The 21,206-nt window shown below is 46.7% G+C and overlaps 2 protein-coding genes across 2 annotated transcripts in view; both read right to left on the bottom strand.

Moving 5' to 3' along the window:
• The window catches only part of ARHGAP4 (Rho GTPase activating protein 4), a 40,413-nt gene extending 31,781 nt beyond the window's left edge, over nt 1–8,632 (bottom strand). The window contains exons 1-3 of the mRNA XM_031945154.1: nt 8,252–8,632; nt 580–784; nt 276–438 (exon numbers count right to left, since the gene is read on the bottom strand). Coding sequence (XP_031801014.1) covers nt 276–438; nt 580–784; nt 8,252–8,318 — 435 coding nt within the window. The 5' untranslated portion in view covers nt 8,319–8,632. The remainder of the gene's footprint in view (nt 1–275; nt 439–579; nt 785–8,251) is intronic.
• A 792-nt stretch (nt 8,633–9,424) lies between these two features.
• On the bottom strand, nt 9,425–20,965 carry NUDT16 (nudix hydrolase 16). Its single transcript, XM_003774720.4, has 3 exons — nt 20,755–20,965; nt 20,373–20,648; nt 9,425–9,709 (listed from the first exon to the last, which is right to left on the bottom strand). The coding sequence occupies exons 1-3, from the start codon at nt 20,890–20,892 to the stop codon at nt 9,542–9,544; spliced, it is 582 nt and encodes a 193-aa protein (XP_003774768.1). The 5' UTR covers nt 20,893–20,965; the 3' UTR covers nt 9,425–9,541.
• Nucleotides 20,966–21,206: the final 241 nt, after the last annotated feature.

Below are 21,206 nucleotides of genomic sequence, written 5' to 3'. Positions count from 1 at the left end.
TACAGTACCTGGGCTCACGCTTGCCCCCTTGTCTGTCTAGGCCCAGCTGAGGGACCCTGTCCTTTCTGGAGGCCAGTCTCCTGGGGCTCTCCCAAGCAGGCCTCCACATCAGTTCTGTTCCCAGTCCCTCCCCCCACCCTGGCTCCCAGAACCTGTCTGTCTAGGTCCCCTTTTCTGGGCCACTTCCTTCTGGTCTTCATTCTGCTCATCAGACACATGCTGAGCATCCTCATCCTGGGTCCCTTGTTCCCCTCCGCCTGAGCCCGGGCGGTCACCTTCTTCACCAGCCGCCCTACGTCCTCTCCAATGTGACTGAGTTGTTGGGCCAGGGGCCCGGCCAGCACCTCGCTGAGGGCCCCGTGATCCCGGCTCTCCTGCCGAGTCTGCTGCAGCAGCACATACCAGCAGTGCAGGGGAGACAGAAGGGACGGCTCCTTCCTGAGGGGTGACATAAGGGATGGGCCAGGGGCATTGAGGACCCGAGGCCCCCCATCGCCACCCACAGGCCCTTGGTTTCACCCAGTTAAGACCAGGCCCATTCCCTGGTCAGTCCTCAGATGAGGCCCTAGCCCCTGATACCGGAAATTCTGGTCTCGGTCTTTGCCACTGATCCGGCCTCCGCGGGTCAGGAACCTCTCACTGAGCTTCTCAAGCCCCTTGGAATACTCAAGTTCCACCTCAGCCCTGCGCCGCATGAACTCCCCCAGGTCCTGAAGCAGCTCCCTCCGAAGCTCCCCCTGGCCTTCCAGGCACCGGATCTGCTCTGCCAGCTGCCATCGGATCTCTGTAGAGGGGGGACAGTAAGGAGGGTGGTCAGCCCCCTGGAGAGCTAAGGACACACAGGGATGGGAGGGAGGAACAGGGGGCAGGGGAAGACCAGGAACAGCTTGGGCCTCCTGGCTTTAGCCCACACAGCTGATAAGAAAACAGAGAATAGCTCAGAACAGACGAGAGCAGGAGTTGACTTAGTTTCCATCAATATTCCTCGTGTGGGGACTCATTTCATAGGCTCACATATAAACACTCATACATACACACAAAATAAACACATACACACACGTACACACATACTCATGTGTACAAAAATATACACACATAAACACAGAACTCCAGAGGCCTCTATCTACTCCAACCCCCTCATTGAGCAGATGTAGAAGCTAAATGATTTGGCCAAGTTCACACACGAGTCTACATAAAATTAAAAGATATCAATAAAAATGTGCTTTAGTTAAATTATTAATTTTTTTAAAAGAAGTGGCAATCCCCTCATTTTATAGGAAACTGAGACCCAAAGAAAAGTAACTTGCCAAGGTCACACAGAGAGGAAATATCTGAGGCTGGATTTGAATTCAGGGCCTTCTGACTATAGACCCCGTGGCCTCTATCTGCTGCAGCGTCCATTAGCATCCACTGTACACCATGATGCTTCCATGATCTTTGAGTTCCAATGAGCTACATAAGGGGACAGGATGAGTTGAAGGGCTTGGTCCATTCACATATTAACACATTCAGCATCTACTCTTCTTCCCTTATACAACTATCCCTTCCACATCTTGACTTTCTCCATCATGGTTATGATAGATCATGGGGCGGCATAAAAAATTAAATGGGAACTTGGAGGGAGTTTTATGGAAGCCACAGGCACACAAAGGCCAGCAGGTGACACAGAAAAAGTCTGGAAACTGAAATGCATAAATTCTACATATGGTATTATATAGTATCGACCCAAATTTTATAATAAGGTATTGTAAATGCCCCATTAAAGAAAAACATTCACATTTCTTTAGAGGGGCAACAATTTGATGTGGAGGAGCTGCTCCCCTAACTGTATAACTGTCTTTTCTCATCTTTGCTGCAGCAATCTAGTGACTCCCAAGGCCCTTTCTCTAATTATTTCAGACCCAGGTTTACAAGCTTTCTTTATTGACTATCTCCTGCCAAAGTAACCTACAACTTCAAAATATATCATCAGTGTTCAGTGCCCAGCTTTTCCATACATCTCTCAAAACCGGCAAGATTCAAAACGGGGAGGGGGTGGGGGGGGGTAAGAGGTGAAAAATTGGAACAAGAGGTTTGGCAATTGTTAATGCTGTAAAGTTACCCATGTATAAATCCTGTAAATAAAAGGCTATTAAATTAAAAAAAAAAAAAAAGAAGATTCAAAACGGGGCACACAGGATACAGGGAGGACCTGCTGCTCACAAAATGACCATACAGTTCCAGGGAGTCGAGGCCTAAGGAACAGAAGGAGTCCAACAGGTGGGAGAGGATCATGGGAATAGGGAGGCCTGAGATGGGCATACCCAAGTATTGAGTGTCCAGTATGTGTGTGTAGTATTCTAAGCAGAACCTGGTAGAAGACCCAAAGAAGAAAAAAGATTCAGTCCCTGTGTTTGAAGAATTTCAGTCTAGCTTGGGATGGAGCGTGCCATCCGCATCCAGAGGGAGAACTATGGAAACTGAATGTGGTGAATTGAAGCATAAGATTTTCACTTTTTTGGTTGTTTATTCATTTGCTTTTTCTTTCCCATGGTTTGCCCCTTTTGTTCTGCTTTTTCTTGCACAACATGACAACTATGTAAATATGTTTAAAGGGATTGCGTATTATTGCTTGTTATCTTGAAGAGAAGGAAAGAGAAACATTCGGAATACAAAATCTTGCAAAAATGAATGCTGAAAACTATATTTACACATATTCGGAAAAATAAAATATTGTTGAAAAAAATTCATTTCGGTCTAGGAAGAACCCTTCACGCAAGGGGCCAAGGAATCAGGAAATTTGAATCCTGTCTCTGGTACTCAGTGCCGTGTGACCTTGGACACGTCCAAGTAATTTCTTTGAACTTTGATGGTCTTATTTATGGAACAGGAACCTAAGTCAGAGGGGTATTGTCAGGACCAAACGGAAACATATGCCTTGCAAACCCTAGAGCACCATATAAATGTCAGCTCTTATTACTAATAAAAATTCATAGGATTGCATAACAGGTTTCACTTTTGTTGCATTTTCAAGTTTATGAAACTGTCAGATAACACCATAGTATCATTTTGCAGATGAGGAAACTGAGGCCCACAAACCCACCTGACTCCTAGTCCCAGCCCTAAGGGATGGATGGAGGCCAAAATCTTCCCACTCACAGCACTTTCTGACCTCCATACATTTGTTTAGTACTCTTCTCTAGGATGAAAAATGCCATCTGCATCTGGAGAGAGAACTATGGAGACCGAAGGCAGCTCAGGGCAGACAATTTTCCCTTTTGTTGTTTTTCCTTTCTTGTGATTCTTCCCTTTGGTTTTGATTTTTCTTTTTCAATGTGACTAATATGGAAATAATTTACAAACCTCGAAACATGTCTAACCTATATCAGATCGCTTGCTGTCTTGGGGAGGGAAGAAGAAAAAAACTGGAAATCAAAATTTTACAAACATGATGCTTGAAAACGATCTTTACGTGCAATTGGGAAAAAATACTGTTAAGTGAAAAAAAAAATTTCAACTTCAAAAAAAAAAAACCTCTTCCCTAAGCACGTGACACCCTCCCCTACAAACCCACCCCCTTAAAGGACAACTCCAACACCACCTACTCCAGAAAGGCTTCCCTGACCCCCCTTGTCTCACCCCTTACTCCGTTTAGGGGTATCCTTAAACCAGCTCAGTGAAGTGGCTCCCGGGAGTCCAACTATATTGTCTCTGCAGTGAGACTGAGCGCGACAGACTCCTCTCACTCCTTGAGTTCAAATCCGACTTCAGACACTTAGTAGCTGTATGACTCTGAGTGCCTTGGTTTACCCATATGAAAAATGATCTGGAAAAGGAAAATACAAGACTACTCTAATATCTCTGCCAAGAAAACCCCAAATGGGCTCGGACCGGACACAGCTGAAACCGAACAACAAACAATGCCTTTAAGGGACCCGATCACGGCAGATGCCCAACCAGTGCGGTCAAGTTTCATTCCAATTCCATGACACCACTCTCCTCTTTCTTACCTTTGCTGGCTCTTTGGTTAAAAGCACAGACGTCCCCCAATTTTGACTTAGGCCTTCTGTGGTCTCCTGTGGAGGACAATCTCACGAGCTCGTCACATTTAGCAAAAAGAATTCTCATTTCTACGGCTCTCAAAGGGTTACAAAGCACTTTCTCTCTAACCTGGGGTATGCCGGTAAATATTTAACTGCTGTCTCTAGGTAGGAAACACTTGCAAGTTTATTCTGCATAACATTTTTTTGGTCTAGCCTATCAACAAAACTATAAATCAAACCCTGATCTGCAGGAGTTGCAGATTTCCAAGGTGCACGCTGAAAACTCAACAGTCCCCGATTTGGAGGGCCCATGGGAACTTCCAATTCGGGGCCAAATCCGACCGCTCTCCTAACGTGCCCTTCTCTGTTGGTGAAGTCTCAAAGATAGCGCTAACCGGAGATCATCTGTTATCGCCACCTCTTCCATGAGCAGGAGGCAAATCCTATCAAGTCCCTAGCATCCTTACTCTAATTTCACGTCCCCGGTCCATTTTATAAAAACAATACCGGGGGCCTCCTAAGAATTGGTGGATAAGCATTTAGTGACTGTCCACAGTGAGCCAGGCACTGTGCTAAATTCTGGGGATACAAAAAGGGGCAAAACCCATTCCTAGCCCTCAAGGAGTCTATAGTCTGACGGGAGGAGACAACAATCAAACAGATCTATGCCAAACAAGTTCTTCTCAAGGAGCAATTGGAGATTAATGACCAGGGGAAAGGCCCTGGAATGAAGAGGGGTGGGGAAGACTACTTGAGGGGATGGGACTTTAGTAGGGACTAAGGGGAAGCCAGGGAAGTCAGTGGGGAGCTAGGACTAGGAGGGAGAGCATTCCAGGCCTGGGAGATAGCCAGAGGGAACCCCCAGGACTGAGAAATGGAGGCTTAGCTTGTGGACTAGGCCAGAATCCCCAATAGCAGAGTATGGGGGAGGGATGGCTCAGGTTATAAGAAGGGCTCTGAAAGCCAGATGATGCTTGAGGTACTCCATTTTTTCCCTGTACTCTCCCTCCAACTAATCATCTCTGACAGCATCTCATTTGACTCTCATGACAACCTTATGAGGCATATCACCTCTGTCTTCCAGGCCAGGAACCTAAAGCTCACTAGGGGCCCACGATTTGCTCAGTGCGACAATTTGAGCTTGTAAGTAAAGAGGGAGGATTCAAACCCAATGCTCTAGTCAAGTCCCCTACTTCTGCCATTAGGCTAAATGGTTTCCTACTAAACCATAAGCTCCAAGTATGCTCAAATTTAGATTCTGGGAGATTTTATTGAATGCCTCCATAAAGACTTAGTGGGGACTGGCCTCCTCTCCCCCTTGGGTCACCACACTCAAGAGCAGAAGCTGGAAGGGACTCTTGTTCAGCCCTACAGGAAGGCAAGAGTGACCACACTGGGCAAGAAGCCTAGCTAGAGACCTCCTTGGACCTCCAGTCCCAGCCAAACTCCCTTCCTCCTTCATTTCCTGTCCCTAAGCTTTGGAAAGCCCCAGGGCTGCCTCCCTAGACATTACTATTTCCTTCCCCTCGGGTGCCAGCCAGGGCTCTCCTCCCCCCCTTTGTCCTGAAGCTGGTCTTCATCTCCCCCCTCTCCCCACAGCAGAATACCCTAGGCCCCCAACTGCCACCAGCTCTCCTAAAACTCTCCTTCTACTCCCACCTAACCCAGAAAAGGCTGGCAAATGGTCAACTAGGAAAAATGGTAGCAAAAATAAGATTTCCAATTCCAAGCTTCAAAGCCAGAGAGTCGTTTGTTAGCTTAAGTAAAATCCCCAACTGGTGTGTTGCCCTGGCTAGAATCTCTATAGATCCTAAACCACACCTCCAGCAAGGGGAGAGCGTGGATGGTAGGAGGTTACACTGATTATGGGGTCTGAAGACAAGGGTTCAAACAATAACTGATGTTTATGACCCGAAGGAGCTTAGCCAAGTCACTGCTCTTCCTGAACCTCAGTTTCTCCACTTAAAGAACGGGTGAGGAGGTGGTTTCTGAGGTCCCTCCCAGCTCTAAAATTGTAAAATAGACACATTTCCTCTCCTCCATAGACAAAACCATGTTCTAAGAAAGGTTTTATCAGACAAGGTATGAGTGGCGGGGGATGCTGCTCTGGCGTGAGCTGGACCAGGAGTCCTTTGAGATCCCTCCTGCCTCTTGGATTCTGGAAGGTACTTACTCTACTGGACCCCGATTCTGGAATTTGCGATTCGGTATTCCTCGGTGGATACATACACCTGCACACTCGCTTATACATTGGTAGAAGGCCGTAGAAGGCCGCACCAAAGCTTACCACCCTCTGTGTTCCCAGGACCTTGAGGAGTTTCTCAACTCTACTTAATTACCCACACCCACCTTCCCCTAAGCCCTGAAGAAATGGACACTTTTTTTTTTAAAAGAGAAAAAGTGATTTCATTTTGAGACTCTTGCTCGTCTGTGAGACAGTGTGGTGTATCACAAAATGGTAAAAATGGTGGTGCACACACACACATACACACAGTACAATACATCATATACACATATTTGATAAATTTTCTATGGAGATACACCATAAACCCACTTTCTATGGACACTTACAAGCAAGGAGAACCACAGCACACTATTAGTGGAGGTTTGGCCTTCAGTCCCAGGATTTTACATTTAGGTGGCCTGGACCTGCCGGACAGCAGATTTGGGAACTCAAACAAAATGATGACATCCAGACCAATTCTATTTATGTGACTACCATTGGCCCCGGAACTGCGTGCAGCCAGCAAGGGAGTTGGGGGTCAGGGAAAGTGACCGGGGAAGCTTTGGGGAGGTTTCAGGCAGCCAGAGGGCATTAGAGCGGGGGAGCCGGGCCCAGAAAGGGAAGAAGGTACCCAAGACGAGAACAATCTTGGCTTAAGGGTCTCGGTGGTAACCAAGCACTGCTCTCCCACTCACCTGTTATACCTATAGCCCCTTCCTCCACTGAGAATCACAGGACAGAAAAAGTCCCAGAAGCAGTATCTGGAGGCTCAGAATGAGTCCAATGACAAAGGGCCTTCTTTTTTTTAAGCCATTTTGGGGAAAGCTGGGGGTTGGACAGTAGGACTAATAACAAGATCACATCGCGGCAAAGATACTGAGAAATCAGAGCGGAGAACAGCTAAGTAACCTTGAGGTCACACTGTGCCAGGGCTGACTCAACAATGTGCTTTAGGCTGGAGAAGAGAGGAGAGAGGAGGCCATTGCCTTTTTGCCTTGGAGGGCCACTCTGCAGGTGGGCAAATTTTAGCTCAATTGGAATTATCCAAGTTCTGAATGGGCTGTTCCAGAGGTCAGAGGATCACAGGATTTAAGGGACCCTGGGGATCATAATGCAACCTTCTCCAATTACAGATGAGGAAATTGAGGCCCTGACTTGCCCAAGGTCATCTGGCTACTACTAGAATCGGGCTCCTCTGACTGCTTGAGCAGAACCTGAATGACCCCAGGGTTGTTGATTCCTGATCCGGGAGGAGCTGAACCAGATGCCCTCCTCTATGCCTGGGTCATTGCATGCCATACATCCAGCAGACCAACTCACTCCTATTTTCCTGTCAGATTCTCTTGCTTAACTTGAGCCTAAGGAGAAATTCATGTGATCTGCATAGCGGAAGAGTAGTTCTAGAAGAGTTCCTCTCACTTAAAGATCAAGCTTTGATGGAGGATGCCCGTGTCCCTTCAGCCTTTCCCAAGACTGGGGGGTTGGGAGGCTGTGGCAAGGCCATCCCGTGCCCAGATTTCTGACAGGACTCAGGAAGAACGGGGTTCAAATCTGATCTCACGCACTTCCTAGCTGTGGGATCCTCGGCAAGGAACTTAAACCCAGCTTACCTCAGTTTCCTCAACTGTTAAACGGGGGTCATATATCGTACCCATCTCTCCAGGATTGTGGTGAGGAACCAAAGGGAACGTATTTGTATAAAGTGCCCGGCACAGCCGATTAAATGCTTGTTCCCTTCCCCCTCCCCTCCGTTGTGATGCCTACCCTCAAATACTTCCTGCCCGTCCATTGGCCCCAAAGGGAGACCAGGCCCGGAGAGAGAACCCCCCGAGGAAACTGCGGGGAGGCAGAAGGGACGCAGGCCCTCGGGGGCCCCGGAGAAGAAGGAGCATAGGGAAGGGGGAGCGAAGCAAAGCCCAAAGGTGGCTCTCTCTCTTTGTCCGGAGTTCCGGACCCTAACTGTGACCGTGACCGGCCAACTTAGACGGCCTCCTGCCCTTCTCACCTTTGACCTGATTCTCATAGTCAGTCAGCGACCCCCGCTCCTTCCTCAGTTTCCCGTGAGAGGCCATGGCCAAGGCAGGGGAGACTTCGATGGCCGGCGATGCCTCCCGACGGGTAGCGTTGGCGGGAGCGCGGGCTGTGGAGAGCTCCCCGCCCCGCCGAGGTCTCTCCGACGGCTGGAACTAAGGCTTCGGGCTTCCTAGGTGCTGCCACCGGGGAGAGGGGGGCACACGGGCCCCGGAACGCCACCGCTGGCGGCCAGACTGTGTGCCCCGCACGGGCAGCCCTCCCTCGAGGCCTCGGGTTAGACCCCTCCCCTCGGCTCGGCACCCAGTAAGGCCCGCTGAAGTCGGAGAGAAAAGAGAAATGATATCGTGGAGGGAAGGAGGGGGAGGGGGAGGGGAGGGCAGGAGAGAGGAGGAGGAGGATCCGGGGCCCAGAGGGGAGGGGCAGGCGGGAAGATTCTGTGGCTTCTGCTCCTTGCGATCGAGGTGCACAGAATGCACAGCGCATCCTCTCCAACAAGGGTGCGAGACTGGAGCAAGTTTCTCAGTCTCTTCCCCCACGTCCAAACACCTCATTTATTATCTTCATCCGCCCCGGGGCAGGATTTATCAACTCCAATCCCCCCTCCCCCCCCATCCAGTTGCTGAGGTGGTGATCCCCCATCAGCCCCTGGGAGGAGTACACAGGGTTATTCCAAGGAATCACCCGTCGTTTGGATGAAAGAAGAGGTGGGGTACAAGTTGAGGTACCCTTTGCCACCCGGCGCCCCCATCCCCCACTGGGGTGAGGGAAAAGCTGCTTTAGCCCCCCCCTCCCCAGGTGGTAACCACTTCCTGCCAGCGGAAGCTCTTTTGCCTCCTCTGACAACCGTTGGGGCCCTGGCTGTCCTAACGGGGTTGAGGGGGAAAGGGTGGGGGCAGAGTAGACTGCTGGCCAATAATCCCTGTAGGTCACCACACAGGACCCCAGCAAAGTGGCTGGGGCCCTTTAAGGACCAAAATAAATTGGAGCCCCCCCCCCCACACACACACACACACACTCCCACCCCAGAGACCTCGGCTCCATCTCAGCGATCCTCCAGAACCAGGAGGGCTATAATCGGTCCTCTAAACACCCCCAAGACCGGGGACGAAAAGGGAAGAAAGACCAGAATAATGAGCCCCACACGTTTTGGTGTTTCTGGAAATCTGTAATCAACAGCTTCAACACTCTTCTTCCCCGGCCATAGGACTGCATAGCTCAAGGTCGACCCCTTCGGGGCCCCAGGCCTTCATCCAGAGGCCCCCTAGTGGCGAGCAGGGGGCAGCTGCCTGGTCTCCAGGAGCCCCAGGCCTTGCAGGGCTTCCAAGAGCTGGTCTCTGGCAGCTCCTATGAAGGAGTTCTCAAGAAACGCGGGGAGGCCTCCGACCCCGTCCCGAAGCGTGTACAGGGGCACCCGCACGAGCCCCAGCACCTGCAGAGACATTGGGAGAGAGGAGGGGAGAAGGTGACTGGCGGATTCGGTGCTTCGTCCTGCCACAGCCGGCCCAGCTCCCCAGCTCGAGGGCAAGGGCCAGGAACCCTGCAGGAGCCCTGATCGGGGGCGGGCCGGCTTGAGGCAAGATCTCGGGCACCCCGCAGCACGGCCGCCTTTATGGTGTCTGAATTTCTTCTGCCTCTCTCCAGTTCCTAACCATTGCTCTTAAATCTGCCTTCTGGGGCCACGCAGACCAAGCTACTCTGCCCTCGGACTGTTCTCCAGAGCACATCACCCTCCTCTACTTCTATTCTTGCCCCCGATAGCCATCCAGGATGACTAGGCGAGCTTCAGTTTCCAAAGAGGGGATCAGGACCCTGAGTTCAATGGGGATGCAGAATCAACCAATCAGAAGATAGCAAGATGAATCAGATCCCACCCTCTCCTCGATAGCCAATATTGGGGCTCGCCTCCAGCACAACCACTCCTACCCCCACCACTTCCCTGTTTTAGTCCCTCCGACTATGTAAACTCTCAAGCTCCCCCCTTCGGAGCTGAACCCTCAAAGTAACTTTCTGACCTGGAGCCCGTACAACTCCCCGCGGAGCCGCCGTGCGGGCCTGTCTCCCCAGCCCTCCAGCCCACCCGCAAGTGCGTCCAAAGGGCGGGGCCCGGCAGGAGCCCCATCCTCTCACCCTTTTCTTTTTGGGTGGGATAATCGGGCTCTGGCGAATAGCACTTAAGGACGGGCTGCGATCTGCGTCTCCGATTTCCCCAAAGCCTCTCTTCTCCCGGATCCCCCGTCAGCAGCCAGGTGTCACCATTTCCAAAGGCACCACCTCAGCCCCGATTCACCTCTCGCCCACATTAAAGGCTCGCTAATCGACCGCCTCTAGTCTCTCCCTACTCCACCCATCCTCCAGCCGCAGCCCCAGAATTTTTTCCTTTAAGAGTGGGACTGGCCACGTGGCTCCCCTGCTTACTAATGAAGTCCGACCCTCACTTTGGAATTCCCTACACGACGCGAGTCAACCTACTTTCCGGCCTCATTGGATGCGCCGTCCTCTCCAGAAGTTTGGATCTAAACCGACTGGCCTCCTCTGCGCTCCTCCCTCACAACACGTTACCCTCCATTTGTCTTTGCACTGCTCAGATCCTGTGCCTGAAATGCACTCCCTCCTTCCTGCCATTTGAGTAGCACGATTCATTTAAAATTTGAGGCAGGGTGAATGCTGAAAACTCTCTTTGCATGTATTTTTAACAATTAAAAGCTATTATTAGAGATTTTTTAAAAATAAAATAAAATATGAGTTAGAGGGGCAATTAGGTGGCTCAGTGGATAGAGCATCGGCCCTCGACCTAGGAGGACCTGAGTTGAAATTCAGCCTCTTACTAGCCATGGCAAGTCACTTAACCTCACTGCCTCCACCAAAAAAAAAAAAAAAAAAAATGCAGTTTAGAAACACCTCCTGCTGAAGCCCCCGACTGCTGGTGTAATATAAAGAAAGGGAATTCCTCTTGTGTTGGTTTTTTTTAGTAACACAGCTTCAACACAGCTCTCCCCCAGCAAGGGGTCTTTCATACACAAATCTCACCCTTAAAAATGACTGTCAGACAACTCCAATAGACTTGGGATGGAAAATGCCATCCGCATCCAGAGAGAGAACTATGGAGACTGAATGTGGATCGAAAGCATAGTGTTTTCACCTTTTTGTTTGTTTGCTTTTTCTTGCTGGTGCCTTTTTCCCTTCTGGTCTGATTTTTCTTGTACAACATGACAAATATGGAAATATGTTTTAAAAGATGCATGTGTTTAACTTACATGGGATTGCTGGCTATGTTGGGAAAATGGGAGGTAAGGGAGGAAAATGTGGAACACAATCTAATAAAAACGAATGTTGAAAACTATACATATATTTGGAAAAGTAAAATATTACTGAGAAAAAGATCATTGTCTGAAAGGTATAACAACAGAAGTGTCTATTAAATGACTGGGATTAGGAACAGCAACTGGGCTGAAAAAAGAAACTTATGTGATTCTGCCTCTTCCTCTCACCTCCAATCAGTTTGCAGATGCTGGTAATTCCATCTCTAATTGCCAACCTCAGGGTTTTCCCCAAATCCTCGCTTCCTATCACTTCCAGAACAATCTTACTCTTGGGTCTCAGACCTAGTCTTAATGCTCCTCTGCTCAAATATCTATTGTCCCCTAAGTAAAATTCAAACTTCTTTAACTGCCAGCATTGCAAAATCTCCAACCTAAAGGAGACTTCAGGCTGTAACTGACCTAGAATCCCTGGGTGGGGGAGACCTTCTCACCCGTGATCTTTGGGGGTCATCCCTTCCATTTTAATATGGCTCTTATTGGGAAATCTTTAAAGAGATGGTTGGAGAGTGTGCATTTAGAAAAGGCCACAGTGATCTCTAAGCACCAGCATGAAAAACTGGTCATATGACAGGGGTGTGCCTGTGTTCCCTTTAATCTGTAAAATTATCCCTGAAATTGTGTCCCTCTTTTGATCTGTAAAAGAAAGGAGATTCCTGGTCTCCCAGGCTCCAAGTTTCTCAGGCTGGGCCTTTTTTAAAGCAAATCACACACACACACCACACCCTCATTGATAGCCGATCCCCATTCAAATTCAGGCTGAAAAAGCCTTCAAAGTGATTTCATTCAATTGGGAGATCTGGATATGATCAGCCCTAACTGCCCCCAGGGCCCCGCCAAGATCTGCTCATAAAACAGGTTTCTGCTCACTCATTCTTTGCAGAATGTCCAAAGTAGCCCGCTTTGCCTCTTCGGCTTAGCTGCCAGGACCCTGCCCGCTGAGAAGGCATTCTCTTCTCAATGCCAGCCTCCATTTCCCTAATAGGACTTTGCCACTAAGAAGTCGGTCTCCTGGCAAAGTTGACTTCTCATCCAATAACTTCCATTTTTGCCACTTAATATTTCGGGTTCATGAATTCTTTCCTGAAGGACCTGCGCCTCTGACTCCCGCTAGAACGTCATCAACACCACACTGCTTTGCTTTTTTCACAAGGCCACTGGAATGGAGATTGCAATCTGTGCCTCTCTGAGGACAAGAAGGGGGGAGGGGCTTCTTTCAGGCCGGGACACTGAACATCTCTTTTCGGTAGCCCAGTGTGGCACTAGTTATTCTGGTCTCTGAATCAGATTCATACTGAGCCTGCTGCTCACTAAGCCCTTTCCCCTTAGAAAGTCCTTATCTACCTATGCCTGCCTCATGCTGTACTTAACAACAATCAAGAACAGGACTCTTATGTGTTGGGCTTAGAATCAGGTAGAACTGGGTTTGAATCCTGCCTTGGATCCCCTTATTAGCTGTGTGAATGCAGCCTTAGAAACCGGCAGACATCAATGCTGCTTTGGGGGACCCAGCTTCCCTGCCAACTCCCCCCACTTTTGGAAAATTACATTCTTGACCGACGGACATTAAATTCCACCTTATCAGTAAATTCAGGTCATTCTGCCTCGAGATGTTCTCTTTAGGGACTCTGTCTCCCCGCTGTTAACTATTGTACCCAGCAAGGGATGTGGGGGCTCCCATTCTCCAAGACACTGCAGGAGATTCTGCACAAATAGATGACTCGGGTACTACCCCACACCAGCACAGCCTGGACCAGACTGAATGAAATTAAAAAACATTTAACAAAACAAACATACAATAGAAGATAGATGATCACATTTTCAAACTAAGTCAACATGCAGCCCACAGAGCTATGCACAGATTAAGAGCCCCTGTTTCTATAGGGGTGACATTCCTAATCTGGGCCACATCTCTCCTCTTCATCCACAAGAACAGATGTGACTTCCTCAGATGTTTTGCTAAAACCTTGGCCAAAAGCTATCAAATTCCATTCTAGTGACCTTTTGGAAAAAGGAAAAGAGTAGAGTGGTGTTTTCAGTTCTGCAAACTGGTGCTTAGAGATCACACTGTCCTTTCTAAATGCTCACTTTAATGTCCCTTTGATAACATAGCCTTTAGAACCAAAAGAACATTTGTACACAGCAACAAGATTATGCGATGATCAACTCTGATGGATGTGGCTCTTTTCAACAATGACGTGATCCAAGCCAATTTCAATAGAGTTGTGATGGAGAGAGCAATCTGCATCCAGAAACAGGACTATGGGGACTGAATGTAGATCACACCATAGTATCAGCACCTTTTTTGGTCGTTTGCTTGCTTTTTCCCCAATTTTTCCCTTTTTGATCTGATTTTTTGTGTGTGTCATGATAATTGTGGAAATGTGTTTAGAGGAATTGCACATATTTGACACATAATGTATTACTTGCCGTCTAGTGGAGGGGGTAGGGGGAAGGAAAGGAGAAAAAATTTGGAACATAAGGTTTTGCAAGGGGGAACGTTGAAAACTATCTGTGCATGTGTTGTGAAAAATAAAAAGATTATTTTTAGAAATTGCCTAGAATTTTCTCCAAATTCAGCAGCAGAGGACGCCCCCTGCCCATGCAGACCCCACTGTCCTCTCTCTTCCCTTTGTAAAAGATTGGACATGTGGTCTTCTCCAAGCCAAGTGGCCTGGAAGTACTGCAAGGTTCACACCCAGGGTACTCTTGTAATCTCACTTGATCTTGTGACAAGCTTATAAAAGGCTAGGTGTCCAGTACTTATCCAGAATTCCAACTCCTCGGTAACTACTCCCATGCTAACCTTTCCAGTCCAAAGATCATTCTCCTTGGCAGATAAAATAAAGACACAAAAGTAAATAATTCAGCGGCCTCCTCCTCAACCATCTGTTAACCTTGTTCAAAGAATTTGTCCTTGACGGTGCAAGTCAGCTGCCTGTGCCACTCTGACAGTCTCATCCTGTGACCCTGGCATACCATACTGAGCATTCAAGGTCTGTCCCAGCCTTCTCTTACTTCACCTAATTCACCTATGAGCCCTCTTCTGTGCCAGCCACATTGGAGAACTGAAACATTTCCTTCCCAAAGAAAATATCTTGACAACTGATGGCCCTGGAATCAAAAACCTGAGTTCAAATTCAAATTCAAACTAAGATACTAGCTGTGTGACCCCGGGCAAATCACTTTACCTCTGTCCGCCTCAGTTGCCTCATCTATAAAATAAGGATAATAGTATTTACCTGCTAAGGCTGTTGTAAGGATCAAATGAAATGACATTTATGAAGTACTATGGAATTTAATTCCAGCCATCATCATCATCTCCCTCCAAAGCCTCCCCTCTTCTTAACTTTCCTCTTACTGTTGAGGGGAATCTCCCAGTCACCTGGGTTCTCAATCCATCACTCCCCATCTGGAATCTGTTGCCAAGTCTTGTTGATTCTCCCTTCGTCACATTTCTTCTCTCCACTGACCTGATCCCACCCGGGCATGGTCCTTCACTACTACTGACAGACCCCTTCTGTATCACAAGTTTCTCCCTGCTTCATGGACTCTACATATTAGGCTGTCGACTTGATCTCATGCTTTATTCCCTTTCATGTACTCTATGACCAAGTAACCCTGGCTACCCTGCTGCTGATTTCACCTGATGCTATAACAGCATTTACTCTGGCTGTTCGTCCCCCATCCCTGGAATGCTCTCTCCTCCCCTCCACCTTCAAGGTTTCCTTCAAATCCCAGCGCACATTCCCCCTCCTGCAGAAAGTCCATTCCAGTCCCATTTGTCCTTAATCTTAGGGTCCTCTCTCTATTGATTACTTCCATTTCATCTTGTTTATACATAATCATTTGTTAGACCTGAGGGTAGGGACTATCTTTTACTTGGTTTGCCCAGTCATCTATGCCTTGCTGGAGTCGGAAAGACTCATCTTTGGCCTTCAAATCCAGCCTCAGACACTGCGTAGTTATATGACCCTTCACCCTGTCTGCATCAGTTTCCTCATATGTAAAATGATCTGAAGGAAATGGCAAACCACTCCAGTATCTTTATCCAGAAAATCCTAAATAGGGTCATAGTCAGACGAGACTGAGAAACAATAACACTCCAATGGCCTCATTTTACTGATAAGAATTGGAGGCCAATGGCCAGGAAGGAGGCGGGACTTGAATCCAGGTCTTCCTGACTGTAGCATTCTTGGCTGTGCCATGCTGTGACAGCTAACTGTGAGCAGATCATGTTACACATTTAACTGGACTAGGTCCAACATGGCCTAAAAAGGCCTATGGCAGCATTTCGAAATGAATCAGAACAGAGTTGAGTGAATAAGGGCAAGAGGGTAGGCCCCAGCCTTGAGCAGGCCTCTGTTCCCTTCCACCAGTAACTTAACACCAGTCCCCACTGAACCTTCACTGGAGGCCCTAGCCCCAAATAGCAGCTCTGTCACAGCCTAACCATGTGACCCTGGGCAAGGTACAGTCTCTCTAGATTGCAGTCCCCTCACTTATAAAACATGGGGATGATGATTTTTCTTGTGCAACACGATAAACGTAGACATATGTACAGAATTGCACATGTTTAACATATATTGGATTACCTGCTGTCTAGGGGAGAGGGTGGAAGGGAGAAAACTTTGGAACACAAGGTTTTGCAAGGCTGAGTCTTAAAAAAAAACTATCTCTGCATGTATTTTGAAAAGAAAAAGCTACTTTTTTTGAAGTGGGGATGAGATCAATTTCTAACCTCCTTTCTGATCCTAAACACCATAATCTAGCTATCCCAGTCACCAGGGGAAAATGGGAGGTGAGTCTGGGGATGGCTCACTACAAGTTGGCACCCCCCAACCAACTGGGAGAGAGCTCCCTACCGGGGCTGGGCCTAAAACTTCACAGTACTAACACAGAGGGGAAGGATGGAGGTTTTCTCCTCCAATTACAAACACAGGAATGAGTACACGCAATAGCTCTCAGTCCCAGGATCAATCAGCTGCCGGGTCTTGGCCAGCCTTCCTCAAAAGCTTCTCGCACATTCACCTCTTCTCCCTTCAAGAGACCCTCATCCCAGGTTAGGCCCTAGAAAAGCTTCTTAACTGGTCTCCCTGCCTCCAGTTCATCATCTACAATGCCATACAAGCAATATTAGAAAGATATTGGCACGTCTAATCATGTCCCACAATTCCTTGAAAGGAAAGGCTCTAGTGGTTCCCTCTTAACTGCAGGAGCCAATACAAACTCCTCTTGGTCCTGGGTAGTTAAAACCCTTCATGGTCTGGCTCCAAACTAGAATCTTCCCCAGGCCCATCATCCTCCTTCACTGCAGCTAGCCAGCTGGATATTTCTGAAATAAGACATTCTAATTTCCTCCACCATATACTTTTATGCCAATACCCCCAATGACTTCCTTCTTAGGACTCCCCCTCAAGATTTAGCTCAGATTCCTCCTCCTTTATGATTTCCTCATTTTTTTTTAGTGGGCCCCACCTGGAAATTTATATACAGTAATTCTGTAATCCAATCAGGAGAAGGTAAATTTCTAGAGAATCCAACTAGCATTTATTAAGCACCTACTAGTTGTCAGGCACCGTCCTAGGCATTGAGGAAACAAAGACAAAACAAACAAAAAAAAATTCCTGCCTTCTAGATACCTATATTCTCTTGAGGGAAAATGAGGATACAAAGAAAATCAAATAAAAATTGTATACAAAGAGATTTTTGGAGGAAAGGAGGGCACTAGCATTGAGAGATCACAATAGCTTTTTTGTTTGCTTGCTTGCTAGTTTTTTCTTTCTCATATTTTTCCCTTTTGATCTGATTTTTCTTGTGCAGCACAATAAATGTAGAAATATGTTTAGAGGAATTGCACATGTTTAACATATATTGCATTACTTGCTGTCTAGAGGAGAGGGAAGGGGAAAAAAATTTGGAACACAAGGTTTTGCAAGAGTGAATGTTAAAATTTATCTTTTTCTGTCAATAAAAAGTTATTATAATAAAAAAAATAAAATTTATCTTTGCATGTATTTTGAAAATTAAAAGCTATTTTAAAAGTTTTTTTAAATTATTCTTAAAAATAAATAAATAAATTGTGAAAATATGTTTAGAATAACTGTACATGTTTAATCTATATTGGATGACCTGCTGTCTAGGGGAGGGAGAAAAAAATTTAGAACACAAGGTTTTGCAAGGATAAATATTGAAAAATAGGCATATGTTTTGAAAATAAAAAGCTTTAAAAAGAAAAAAGGAAAAAAGCTATTATATATAAAAAAAATTTTTTTTAAAGCTTTTATTCCTAAAAAAGTAAATAAATAATTGTGGAAATATGTTGAGAAAAACTGCACATGTTTAATCTATATTGGATTACTTGCTATCTAGGGGAGAGGAAAAAAAATTGGTATACAAGGTTCTGCAAGAGTGAATGTTGAAAATTATCTATGCATATGTTTTGAAAACAAAAAGCTTTAAAAACAAAAAAGGAAAAAAGCTATTATTTATTAAAATTTTTAAAAAAGCTTTTATTCCTAAAAAAGTAAATAAATAATTGTGGAAATATGTTGAGAAAAACTGCACATATGTAATCTATACTGGATTACTTGCTATCTAGGGGAGAGAAAAAAAAATTGGTATACAAGGTTCTGCAAGAGTGAATGCTGAAAATTATCTATGCATATGTTTTGAAAATAAAAAGCTTTAAAAAGAAAAAAGGAAAAAAGCTATTATTTATAAAAAAAAAAATTTTTAAAGCTTTTATTCCTAAAAAAGTAAATAAATAATTGTGGAAATATGTTGAGAAAAACTGCACATGTTTAATCTATATTGGATTACTTGCTATCTAGGGGAGAGAAAAAAAATTGGTATACAAGGTTCTGCAAGAGTGAATGTTGAAAATTATCTATGCATATGTTTTGAAAATAAAAAGCTTTAAAAAGAAAAAAGGAAAAAAGCTATTATTTATTAAAATTTTTTAAAAAGCTTTTATTCCTAAAAAAGTAAATAAATATTTATGGAAATATGTTGAGAAAAATTGCACATATTTAATCTATACTGGATTACTTGCTGTCTTGGGGAGGGAGAAAAAATTTGGTATACAAGGTTCTGCAAGAGTGAATGTTGAAAAATATCTATGCATGTGTTTTGAAAATTAAAGGTTTTAGAAAGAAAAAAGTTACTATTTAAAAAAATAAAAAAGAAGCTTTTATTCAAAAAAAATTGTGTAAATATGTTTAGAAGAATTGCACATGTTTAATCTATATTGGATTACTTGCTGTCTAAGGGAGAGAGAAAAAAAAATTTGGAACACCAGGTTTTCCAAGGATGAATGTTGAAAACTATGTAGATGTTTTGGAAAGAAAAAAATTGAAAAAATCTACTTAAAAAATTAAAAAAAAAACTTCTATTATTAAAAATAAATAAATAAATGTGGAGATGTTTAGAAGAATTGCAATCCTATATTGAATTACTTATTGTCTAGGAGAGAGTGGAAGGGAGGAGGGAAGGAAAAAAATTTGGAACACAAGGTTTTGCAAGTGTGAATGTTAAAAAGTATCTTTGTCCGACCTGTGTTTTAGGGGCACCGTACGGAGGGAGAAGTTAGAGGTGGGGAACCCAATTAGGAGGTTAAAACAACAGTCCAAGCTAAGGGTGATAAGGGTCTGCGCTAGGGTGCTAGCTAAGTCAACAGAAAGACACCATTAATTGGCAACTAATCAGATGGGAAAGGGAAGAGCTGAGGACTTCTTCCAAGACTTACGGATCCACACTTGACAGAAAAAGTGGAATTCAGGAGCGACTTTAGGAGAGATAGTGAGTTCTGAAAGTTTATATGAGACATTGAGGATTTGGTGATATGGAACTGCAGGGTTAGATGCATAGAATCGGTCTCTCTGGCTCTCTTTTCTTGCTTTTGTGCCCTTGGGACCTAGCACTGAGCCCATCACATCAATGGTGCTTAAGGAATCAGAAATCAGCTGGTATCCAATTATTTCTGACGCGTTAAGCCTCTGCTTGGAGTAAAGTATCTTTCTGATACTTGTGCTGACTATTGGGGGTGGAGGGTAAGATGTGGAGGAAGAAAAGAACCTATCCCCTGACCTGGAGAGCTTCCAGCCTGGCAGGGAGACAGAGGTAAAAGGTGCCATCCCACCCAGAATGAGCAAGAGCTACCTGAAGAACAAGCAATATGGTATTGTAAAAGAACAATGACTTTTGAGTCAGAAGGTCTGGGAGACCTAGGGAAGTCAATGGAGCTAGAACAGGAGACATGCAAAGTGGGGTGAGGGAAAGGAGTTCAATTGAAAAGGCAGGTTGGAATGAGATTCCTAGAAGGCCCAAAATTCTAGGTCATCTGAACTTTCTTTGGGAAACAATGGGAGATTTGCTGTGGTACCAACTCTGGATGTCCTGGAGGGGGGGAAAGACTGAAGGTGACCAGATTGGTTAGGAGTGCTGTCGTATCAGACTAGGGGAGATGGGATAAGATACTGGTTTAGGGAGAAAGGGGGGGGGGAGGGGGGGAAGAAAGCTGATCAGAGGGGTGGGGCTCGGATTAGGGGATCTGCCAAGAAAGCGCCTGCTTTCATCTGCAAGGAAGGAAGGAGGTGTGGGGCACGATTGAAAAAATGAAGGGGGGGTTGGTTGCTAGAAGGGTAACTCTGTCCTTGAGTCCAGGATGACCTGTGGAAAGGCAAGCTGTGAGAGATGGGGCCGAGTTCCGGATAGGAAAGGCAGGATAGAAAGAGAGAGGGGAAGCTACGGGGGAAGGGATCGGCTCTGGCCCACCTCCTGCCCGTGGTCCTTTGCTCGGGGGGCACCTGCTTCCAGTGCCTGGATTTGATCCAGAGTCAGCTGTTTGACGTAGAAGTGGGCCACTACGCGGGGTGGAGGGGTGGCGGTGGCATGGGAGCTCCGGTAGTCTTCCGGGCCCAGGCTGAAGGCGGCCGCCCCCTCGCCCAGCTCTTCCAACAACTCCCGGTTCAGGCCCGCCTCCAGGCTTCCGTCCTGGGCATCCACGAAGCCCCCCGGAAAGCCGAGTCGCCCGTCAAATCGCATCTGCATCTGCCAAAGTGAAGGCGGGGTGAACAGGAGCCACCGACTATCCTGCCAGCCTGCCCGCCTCCCCACCCCCAGCGCCTTTGGGATCCTTGTGGAGATAGTCCCTCACCAGCACAGCATATCTCAGCGGGATACGGCCGAACAGACGACCCGGGTCCGGAGCGTAAAGCAGCGCGTGACATGCGTGGCGCCAACTGGGCCCTAAGTCCAAGGCCTCGGACAGGGTGATACGCCGAACTCCTGCCATGCCTCGGCTGCCCGACGACTTCTGTGATCCAAGCGCAGAACGCCAGTGAACAGGGGCGGGAAGCAGGGGGGAGGGGCTCAACCGACAGGACGCTCAACCAATCCCAGAGGCCCTCGGGGGCCCCGCCACTCAATTACGCTACGGTTACCCGGACCAATCAGAGACGAGAGAATTCTGAAAGGGCGGGGAAACAACGGAGGGAGGCGGGTCTTCCTACTGAAGCCCGAGCCAGTCAATCACCTCACTGGTCCATCGATCACAGTTGTCTCGTCAGTCATCACAGTGCTTGGGAAAACTGGAATAAAAGCCCATTG

This window comes from Sarcophilus harrisii, chromosome X, assembly GCF_902635505.1.
Source record: "Sarcophilus harrisii chromosome X, mSarHar1.11, whole genome shotgun sequence".
In the NCBI taxonomy this organism is placed as follows: Eukaryota; Metazoa; Chordata; class Mammalia; order Dasyuromorphia; family Dasyuridae; genus Sarcophilus; species Sarcophilus harrisii.
The sequence above is the reverse complement of the archived record's forward strand: the minus strand, read 5'-3'. Positions and strand labels throughout refer to the sequence as shown.